The 10,575-nt window shown below is 40.1% G+C and overlaps 1 protein-coding gene across 1 annotated transcript in view; it reads right to left on the reverse strand.

The window, feature by feature from the left end:
• Positions 1-4,421: 4,421 nt before the first annotated feature.
• The window catches only part of cdc14ab (cell division cycle 14Ab), a 32,775-nt gene continuing 26,621 nt past the window's right edge, over positions 4,422-10,575 (reverse strand). Inside the window, exons 15-16 of the mRNA XM_034149856.1 lie at positions 9,508-9,769; positions 4,422-4,993 (exon numbers count right to left, since the gene is read on the reverse strand). Of these exons, the coding sequence (XP_034005747.1) occupies positions 4,964-4,993; positions 9,508-9,769 (292 nt within the window). The 3' untranslated portion in view covers positions 4,422-4,963. The remainder of the gene's footprint in view (positions 4,994-9,507; positions 9,770-10,575) is intronic.

Genomic DNA, 10,575 nt, shown 5'->3' on the forward strand with positions numbered 1-10,575 from the left:
TGGCACAATAATGTCAATTAAAAAAAAAAAGCTGTTTAGGGAACCAAGTCTTCTCAATTCAAGTTAATATATATAATACAAAAAACACGAAATAACTATATTGTATTTAAAACATATAATTATATAAATATATAATAATACATTTAAAATAAAATGTGGAAACTTTATTTATTTTGTATAATACATTTTAAAGGTGTTTCTTTACATTATAATTGCATTTAATAATAATGTTAATACTTTTTAAAAGATACATTTTAAAGCTGTGTCTTCAGAGTAAACACTATTTATTATTATCAAACTACTTAACCTGTAATTTTGCTAAAAATAAAGAACTATTAAAAAATGAACCATAATAATATTTCAAAGTTTTAAAATCCAAATAAATGTCAGTGTTGAACATTATAACACACACACACACACACACACACACACACACACACACACACACACACACACACACACACACACACACACACACACACACACACACACACACACACACACACACACACACACACACACACACACACACACACACACACACACACACACACACACACACACACACACACACACACACACACACACACACACACACAAAACAGGAAACGGCATCAGAAGAATAATTAGTTTATTTTTAAGTTATTTTCTAACTTTTCCCTTTAGTAAAATACTGAAACATTACAATACAACAGGATCAAGTCAAACAGCCAATCAGGACGGGGGGGGGGCATTTAAAAATAAAAGCCCTCTGCTGTTGAAGGCACTTCAGAGAAACCTTTGATATACATATCAAACAGCTGATTAACTCACACTTCCCTTTTAAGGAATACACACACACACACACACACACACACACACACACACTTCCCTTTAAAGAAATACACACACACTACCCTTTAAAGAAATACACACACACACTTCCCTTTAAAGAAATACACACACACACACTTCCCTTTAAAGAAATACACACACACACACTTCCCTTTAAACTTTAAAGGGAAGTGTGTGTGTGTGTATTTCTTTAAAGGAAAGTGTGTGTGTGTATTCCTTTAAAGGGAAGTGTGTGTGTGTATTCCTTTAAAGTTTAAAGGAATACACACACACACTTCCCTTTAAAGAAATACACACACACACACTTCCCTTTAAAGGAATACACACACACACTTCCCTTTAAAGGAATACACACACTTCCCTTTAAAGGAATACACACACACACACTTCCCTTTAAAGGAATACACACACACACACTTCCCTTTAAAGGAATATACACACACACGCACACACACTTCCCTTTAAAGGAATACACACACACACACACACTTCCCTTTAAAGGAATACACACACACACACTTCCCTTTAAAGAAACACACATCTCATTCCTCCTGAATGTCTTGAATCATGTGACATATGAAAATATGTCCTGACCTCCATCTGAACACACACACATTCAACATCCACCTCTCAGCCAATCAGAGCCATCAGAGCAGTCAGCTGGTGTTGGAACAGCCAATCAGCTGACAGAAACACAACCAAGGATTCAAATATTTCTGAATGAGCCGGCGTCACATGATCAAAAAAAGAACAAAATAATATTTATAAAAATACGTTTTTTTACCTTAACCTGCTCATACTGATTCATAGTTATATTATTGATCAGTTATTGCAAATTTCAAGTGTTTTTAAGTTAAAGAAAAACGAACATTAATGATATTTCTGTTATTTGTTTGTCAAGACATACATTTAAAAGTGTAAAATATTATTATTAGTTCATTAATGTGCCTAAACTCTTAAGACAAAAATATTTCAAATAAAGATATTTTAAATTAATGTAAAAATCATAGCTTTTTTTCATCTTGTTTTATTATATCTTGATTGTTTGCTTCATCGTCCTCAATAAGGACGCTCTCCTCATTCAATCATTATTAAATCATCATTATTTATACGGAAATAAAAAAGTTAAAAGTTTTAAAGTGTCTTCAGTTTGTAGTGAATATAAATTATAATATTAAAGGTCCCATGTCACGGCCATTTCTACTGATCATGGTTCCATTGTTGAGGTATACTAGAATAGATGTACATTGTTCAATGTTCCAAACTCACATTGGTTTCTCATACAGCATCTCTGTATAGTATGTGCATTCACTCTCTGTCCTACACGGCTTGTTGGAGCTCCTGCCCCCCCCTCCCTGTGAGCCTAGTGTGCTCTGATTGGTCGGGACATTGCGAGGCACGCTGCTGAGTGAGCTGGCTTACTGGTGTGGTTTCCGGGTCGGCTTTGAACAAGCGAAACTCATCCTGAGCACACACACACACTCGAAGTAAAAACAATAAGTGTGGCTTGATATTGAGAAAGAAAAAGGTTTGTAACGCTGTGAGAATGGGTCTGCGGAGAGAATGGGCCTGCAGAGAGAATGGGTCTGCAGAGAGAATGGGCCTGCAGAGAGAATGGGTCTGCAGAGAGAATGGGTCTGCGGAGAGCATTTCTCCACCATCCCAACTCGTCTATTACCAACCAGGGAGCTCTATGCAAGTCAATGGGACTCCCTGTTAGTTGAAAGTGTACGCTAAAGGTCCTGGTGTGTGAGGAGCTCCACGGATTGGTCCATTTTGGTTCCGGGAACCGCATGACGTCACTTGGTTCCCGGAAGAAACAAATGGAAAAAGAGAAATGTCCACCGAGGCGTTCTGGGGCAGCAGAGACAGGTCTTTTCTGTGTTAGAGTTTTACTCGCTACAGGGTGCACTTTGAGGGTTTGTGACTCTGCAGACCGTTCACATGCAGAAGCTACATAACACACAAGGGGACGGGTAAGAACCAGAAAAGCATGACATGGGACCTTTAATCATATATTTTTTCTCGGTCCTGTGTCTGTCTTGTTGTTGACCTGAACTGATCAGCTGTTTGAACCGGGGACTAGACCTTAAAGGTGGGGTAGGTAAGTTTGAGAAACCGGCTCGAGATACACTTTTTGTTATATTCCATGGAATGCTCTTAACATCCCGATAGCAATGAATATCTGAAGTGCTTTGACAAAAAATCCATAAAGAAATATCATCTGTGGAAGCTGTAGTACTGTAAAAAGCACGACCAATCATCTGAGCCGGCCCGGCTAAAATAACTGGATGGCCTACCTGCCTGTCAGCCTTCCATCGGGGCACAAACTTATCTCGTGCCCTCATTGGTCATGTGCGCGTTCGTGTGTGTTGGAGGAGGGGCTCTGTGAGGAAGTGGCAGATTTTCTCCGGCTGTGTATTTTCAAATTCTAGCGATCTCGAGCCGGTTTCTCAAACTTACCTTTAACTAGAGGATGGAAAATAAAAAAAATAAAAAAATTGAAAATAAAACAAAAAATAATAATAAAATAAAGAATAAAATAAAGAATAAAATAAAAACCAGTTCAGCAAGCGGTTGCTAGTCTGCAGAAATAGTCGGCTAATGATGTAAAATAATGTTCAATAGTTTGAGACACCAATAATGCATTAAGTATTCTTTCCTGCAGAAATGTTTTAAAATCTGCTTTTCTCTGTTTTACATAAAAGGGAATATCTTTGGACATCTCAACACATCACCTCGGACTCTGAGACACTGGGATGCAACGGGTTTTCACATGTTATAGACCAGAGAACTCATCAGAGTAATCTATAGTTAAATAACTTTAATTTAGTGGCAGCATCAGGACAGAAACCAGCTTCCTCCCAGCTTCCTGTTCAACACCTGAGCTGCTGTTTTATTATTATTTGATGTTTATAAAAAGGTCTGTCTTGTTATTGCACTGTTGAGGAACCTGTGAGATACGTTTTCCATTCATTGCATCCCGACACCGTAGTTGTGTTTAGGACATGACAATACATCTCTGAATCTTTTTTATCTGCTGAAATAGAAATGTATTTTTCTCACGTGACCCAAAAATAAAAAACAGAAATATTTAAAATCCTCAGATGTCTTCAGAAGGGGAATTCATTCACTTGAGAAAAATATATACTTTGTTCTGTAATACTGATTGAAGGAGATGCCTTAAAAATCTAAAAGAAGCGAAGGAGTCAGTGCGGAGCCTGAAGGCATCGCGGAGGAGCCTGAAGGCATCGCGGAGGAGCCTGAAGGCATCGTCTGACCAGGATCAAACTGAGGAACACGCATTTTTCTCAAGTGAATTAATTTAGTTTCTGCTGTTCGTTTCAAAATAAAAAAAATCAGAATCTTCTTAAGGGTGACACACACACACACACACACACACACACACACACACACACACACACACACACACACACACACACACACACCACACACACACACACACACACACACACACACACACACACACACACACACACACACACACACACACACACACACCACACACACACACACACACACACACACACACACACACACACACACACACACACACACACACACACACACACACACACACACACACACACACACACACACACACACACACACACACACACACACACACACACACACACACACACTCTGTTTTCCTGAGTTAGGTTGCTTACGTTCAGCTTTTGGGTCCCTTATTGTTCTTCTACTGTTATTATTATTGTTATTATTGCTGTCGAGGCAGGAATTAAACACTGTAACTATGGCGACGGAGGGTCGCCGTCAGCTGATCCTTCGCTTTATCAAAAGAAACAAAAATATCTTCTTCTGTCACAAATAAGAAATATAAAATCTGTCTTATCTAAATATATCTTCTTCAGCCAAAAACACGCGTGTAGATTACATCATATTTACAGACAGCTCATTAGCTTGTCGCTAGTTAGCATATTGCTCATTTACATACCGCTACTTAGCGTGCCACTTATTAGCATGCTACTCATTAGCGTACAGTGATCACAGCTTCAGTCTCTGAGCTGCTTTATTAGCTTCCCTTTGAGCGTGCCCCACACAGAGGGGGTTGTGGGTAATGAGTCCTCAGGTGAGACGTGTAGTTTTAGTACTGGATGTAGTCAGACTGAAGAGACTGTAGGAAAACACAAAGAGCAGGGTCAGAGGTCGTCTCTGGGACAGCACACTGTGGCCGTTTCTCAATGTGGAGTAAACCTGCTGCAGAGCCACTATTTCAAGTATACGACGTCATCGAGTGGCGCCGAAGGACTGTTTAAATGCATGTTAATTGTCAAGCATTCGGCGCCACTCGATGGCGTAGTATACTTGAAATAGTGGCTCTGCAGCAGGTTTACTCCACATTGAGAAACGGCCTGTGTTTTTAAATCATTAAAACATCACAAATAAAACATCACATAATGTTGAGCAGCAGGGGGCGCTGCACATTTCTCCTTCATCCTGAAATCAGTTCCTGTTTCCTGTCAGAATCGAGATGGTTATCTTGCAGCGTCGTCTCGATTGAAATCAACGCTTTGCTACGAGTTGTCGGGCAAAGAGTTAAAATGTAACGCTGCTGATTCACGACTCCTGACTTTTGTGTGTTTTATTTTTATTTTGTTTTTTAAGATATATCTGTTGTAATTTATTGTCGTTTACTGTGTTTGTAGTAATTGTGTTTTTATTACATGTACAGCACTTTGGCTCGACCAAAAATCGCTTTTAAATGTGCTATATAAATAAAACCTGATTTGATTTGATTTGATTTGATTGGTCGAGGGGTTCCGAAGTGGGAGGGGCAAAATAAAGTGATTAAAACTGTAAAAAAATATCAAACCGATTGGAAAGGAAATTATTTGTTGTGCTTTCCATTTGATAAATACTAATATATAATACAACTACTCAGAGTTTAGTAAATACTTTTGGAATATTTCATATGTTTTTGTATTTTGAATAATCGTCTCTCTGACTGATGTGCACTTTGGACATCTCTTTAAAAAACTAAATGTTCCGTAGTTTTTAAATAAAAGCAGTCAAGTCGAATAAGGGATATGAGAATACAGGACATCAGAGAGGTTCATCGCGTCTTCATGCCTGCGAGTGTGACCGTAGCTTCCTGTTGTTTCTTCAGAGGAGGGGAAGGAGAATTATAATAATAATAATCATGATTAACGTCAGCAGCTTCCTCAGATCAGCAGCAGCTTCATGTTAGTGAAGTTAATGTGAAACTTAAAAATCACCGTTGAATATGAAACCCCCAGAAACGTCAGGTTTAACGTGAGATTAAATGAAACACATAAACAGTCAGTTAAATGTGAAAGATTCAGTTAACCCTCGTGCCTCAATTATAAAAAAAGGACAAAACATTTCTTTATAAAACTGCCATGAAAATATTTTATAAAAATATGCTTCTCTTTTTAAAGAATTAAATCTGTTGATCTGTCCTGATCATAACGACCAAATATTAAACATTTCTAGAGTTTAACCTCTTTCAATGCCAGTTTATTTTAATAATGCCACTGTTGTTTTAAAGGCCTCCTCTCCTGCTCATCAGTATGTAGTGTCTCTACTTTAAAGAGTCCTCTCCTGCTGATGTTCAGGTGTATATCAGTATGTAGTGTCTCTACTTTAAAGAGTCCTCTCCTGCTGATGTTCAGGTGTATATCAGTATGTAGTGTCTCTACTTTAAAGAGTCCTCTCCTGCTGATGTTCAGGTGTATATCAGTATGTAGTGTCTCTACTTTAAAGAGTCCTCTCCTGCTGATGTTCAGGTGTATATCAGTATGTAGTGTCTCTACTTTAAAGAGTCCTCTCCTGCTGATGTTCAGGTGTATATCAGTATGTAGTGTCTCTACTTTAAAGAGTCCTCTCCTGCTGATGTTCAGGTGTATATCAGTATGTAGTGTCTCTACTTTAAAGAGTCCTCTCCTGCTGATGTTCAGGTGTATATCAGTATGTAGTGTCTCTACTTTAAAGAGTTCTCTCCTGCTGATGTTCAGGTGTATATCAGTATGTAGTGTCTCTACTTTAAAGAGTCCTCTCCTGCTGATGTTCAGGTGTATATCAGTATGTAGTGTCTCTACTTTAAAGAGTCCTCTCCTGCTGATGTTCAGGTGTATATCAGTATGTAGTGTCTCTACTTTAAAGAGTCCTCTCCTGCTGATGTTCAGGTGTATATCAGTATGTAGTGTCTCTTCTTTAAAGAGTCCTCTCCTGCTGATGTTCAGGTGTATATCAGTATGTAGTGTCTCTACTTTAAAGAGTCCTCTCCTGCTGATGTTCAGGTGTATATCAGTATGTAGTGTCTCTACTTTAAAGAGTCCTCTCCTGCTGATGTTCAGGTGTATATCAGTATGTAGTGTCTCTACTTTAAAGAGTCCTCTCCTGCTGATGTTCAGGTGTATATCAGTATGTAGTGTCTCTACATGTCTCTATGCTCCAATGTTCAAAAAGCTCTTTATTTTTCTCATACTCTCTGTGCTGCAGCACCTCTTTTCACCCTCTGTCTGAAACCAGAGCCCAGTCTGCTCTGATTGGTTAGCTGGCTGGCTCTGTTGTGATTGGTCAACCGCTTAGAGATGTCCCGCCCCTTAGCCTATCACATACAATGTGTTGGAGCGTTAGCCAATAGGAGCGTGAGTGTTCCAGAGTGATTACATTACTTGTTAGTCGCTTTTATCCAAAGTGACTTACATACTCAATACTGTGGTCAATCCCCACAGGAGCACTTTGGGGTGAAGTGTCTCAGGGACACAACGACATGCTGACTGCAGTGGGGTTTGAACCTGTGCTCCCCTGATCCCAACACCAACGCTCAATCCACTGCGCCACACGCCTCCTGAGTGTGTGGCGCAGTGGAGAGAGCGCTGGCTCTGTCTAGAGTGAAGTCACTATGTCCTGGAAGTAAAGGAAGGAGTCCAATGGAGGTGTTTCAGGTGGGGGGGGGGGGGGGACACAGGGACACTAACACCTATAGAGCACACTACAGGAGAGGGAACCCCTTTAAATAAATACTAAATGCTCGGAGGGTTTTTTCAAATTTGAATAAATAATAAATCTGATATAACAGAAAGCAGCATTTTACAAAATTGAGTTTATAATTGGAATCGATGGGGACATTTCTTACTCTCAATTATTATATTTAAATTAGTTTACAAGGACCAAATAAAAAACGTATTAACGAGGCAGAAGGGTTAGTGTGAGTTCTTTAACAGATCGATGAAGACAGAGTCCATGGCATGGAAAGAGAGAAACAGCAGAGAGGAGATCACACACACACCGGAGGGTTCACACAGTATGACTGCTATCTTCAAATATGTTACCTAATTTATGTTTTTTCTTCTTCTTCATATTTAAAAGAAGCCCTAGAACAATGATTCTCTGAAACATGACAGTGAGTAACTTCACAGAATATAAAGGATTACAAAATGTTTTTTTAATTAACAAATTTCATTCACAATCTCTGTCTTTTATTTAAAGGAATATTTAAACACTTCAGGCTGTAGGAGGTGAAGGTTGTTTCTCTGCAGTCAGCCAGGCTAGCAGTTTCCCACCGTTTCCAGTCTTTATGCTAAGCTAAGCTAACGTGCCCTTCTTCTAAGGAAACATTAGGTTTCTTTAACCCTTAGATGCCCGAGTGACTGGACCCTACTCTCTACCATAAGTGACCCGTATTAGAATAATGTGTTTTTATGCCATTGTTGTCATTTTGGTTAAGAAAAATCACAATTTTTTACTCATTATATTTTGGTTTTCACTATTTATAATTTTAGAAAAAAAAATTACATTTTGAAAAAACCCGTTTTGAACATATTGATGCAAAGATCTCTGCTATTCTGAGACCCTCACAGTATTCCAGTCCCTTTTCAAAACTCATCTCTTCTCCTCTCCTCATGTCTACTCATAGCCCACCCCCCATCAATCCATGCCGGTTGATCAAGTTTGATAGTCCTATACCCCCCACCCTAACCTTCCCTTATATTGTAAAGCGATTTTGAGTCCTTGAAAAGCCCTATAAAAATATAATGTATTATTATTATTATTATACTGACAGGTTTCAGATCTTGCTGTGTAAAATAATCTTCCTGAGAGGTGTCACTTGTGATGTCGTCTGTGTGGTCCACAGTGAATGTCTTCCTGACAGCAACAGGTGATAAGAATCAAAGGTTCCCATAGGATCCCATAGGAAATGCATGCAGGTCCTTTTTGACCCACTTATTGAAGCTTGGGGTAGAAATACAAAAACTACAATTTCTTAAAATTTAAAATTAAAATTAAAATGGCATGATATCCAAAACATGTTTTTTGAGGAATAGCTGGAATATGAAATGATAAAAAAATGTAATTACAAAGATACTTCAAGGAAACCACCTCACCGGGTCAAAAGATACCCACTTATGCATCTAAGGGTTAAAAGCAACAGAAACTTATTTTCAACCGTCTAACCCTAAAATAAATGAATGTATTCCTTCTTATTATTGTGTGTTTACTATTTCCTGTTTACATAATTTAGTGGACTGTCTACCACACGTTTATTTCTGTTTTCATTGTACATTTCTAATAGTTTTACACCTCATATTGTCATCATCCTGCCGTGTGATTCCCAGGTGTGTGTGTGATGTCAGAGTGTGTGAGCTGCTGCTGCTGACTCACAGGTATGGAGCGGCTCAGGTAGCGTCCTGCCGGCCCCTGCAGAGCGCCGTGGGAGACCCTGTAGGGGTCCTGAGGCCGGCCTTCACCGCTGTTGTTGTTCACCTCGAGATGTGCGCCGCGAACCCCGTTACCATAGCGACCCAGAGAGGGAGGAGGGGCCATGTGGGAGGGGGAGGGGCCGAGAGACACAGAGGGGGAGGAAGGGGAGGAGGAGTCATCCAGGTCGGAGTAAAGATCGCTGAGAGAGGCCGCCAACCGAGAGCTGCAACACACACACACACAATGTAACACAACACACAATGTAACACAACACACACACCCACACACCAACAGCATGCTCGTTGTCGTGGACACAGTGTCTCCACTGGATCTGTTAGCATAGCTGTGGGGTCAGAAGTGTGTGTGCTGCTAACGTTACTGTCAGTGTGAGGAAAGGCTGCAGCCTGCTGTGTGTGTGTGTGTGTGTGTGTTTGTGTTGCTAACGTTACTGTCAGTGTGAGGAAAGGCTGCAGCCTGCTGTGTGTGTGTGTGTGTGTGTGTGTGTGTGTATATGTGTGTGTGTGTTTGTGTCTGTGTTGCTAACATTACTGTCAGTGTGAGGAAAGGCTGCAGCCTGCTGTGTGTGTGTGTGTGTGTGTGTGTGTGTGTATATGTGTGTGTGTGTTTGTGTCTGTGTTGCTAACGTTACTGTCAGTGTGAGGAAAGGCTGCAGCCTGCTGTGTGTGTGTGTGTGTGTGTGTGTGTTTGTGTTGCTAACGTTACTGTCAGTGTGAGGAAAGGCTGCAGCCTGCTGTGTGTGTGTGTGTGTGTGTGTGTGTGTGTGTGTGTGTGTATATGTGTGTGTGTGTTTGTGTCTGTGTTGCTAACGTTACTGTCAGTGTGAGAAAAGGCTGCTGTGTGTGTGTGTATATGTATATGTGTGTGTGTGTGTGTGTGTGTGTGTGTGTGTGTGTGTGTGTGTGTGTTTGTGTCTGTGTTGCTAACGTTACTGTCAGTGTGACGAAAGGCTGCAGCATGCTGTGTGTGTGTGTGTGTGTGTGTGTGTCGCTAACATTACTGTCAGTGTGA

Source organism: Trematomus bernacchii, unplaced genomic scaffold, assembly GCF_902827165.1.
Source record: "Trematomus bernacchii unplaced genomic scaffold, fTreBer1.1, whole genome shotgun sequence".
NCBI classification, from domain to species: Eukaryota; Metazoa; Chordata; class Actinopteri; order Perciformes; family Nototheniidae; genus Trematomus; species Trematomus bernacchii.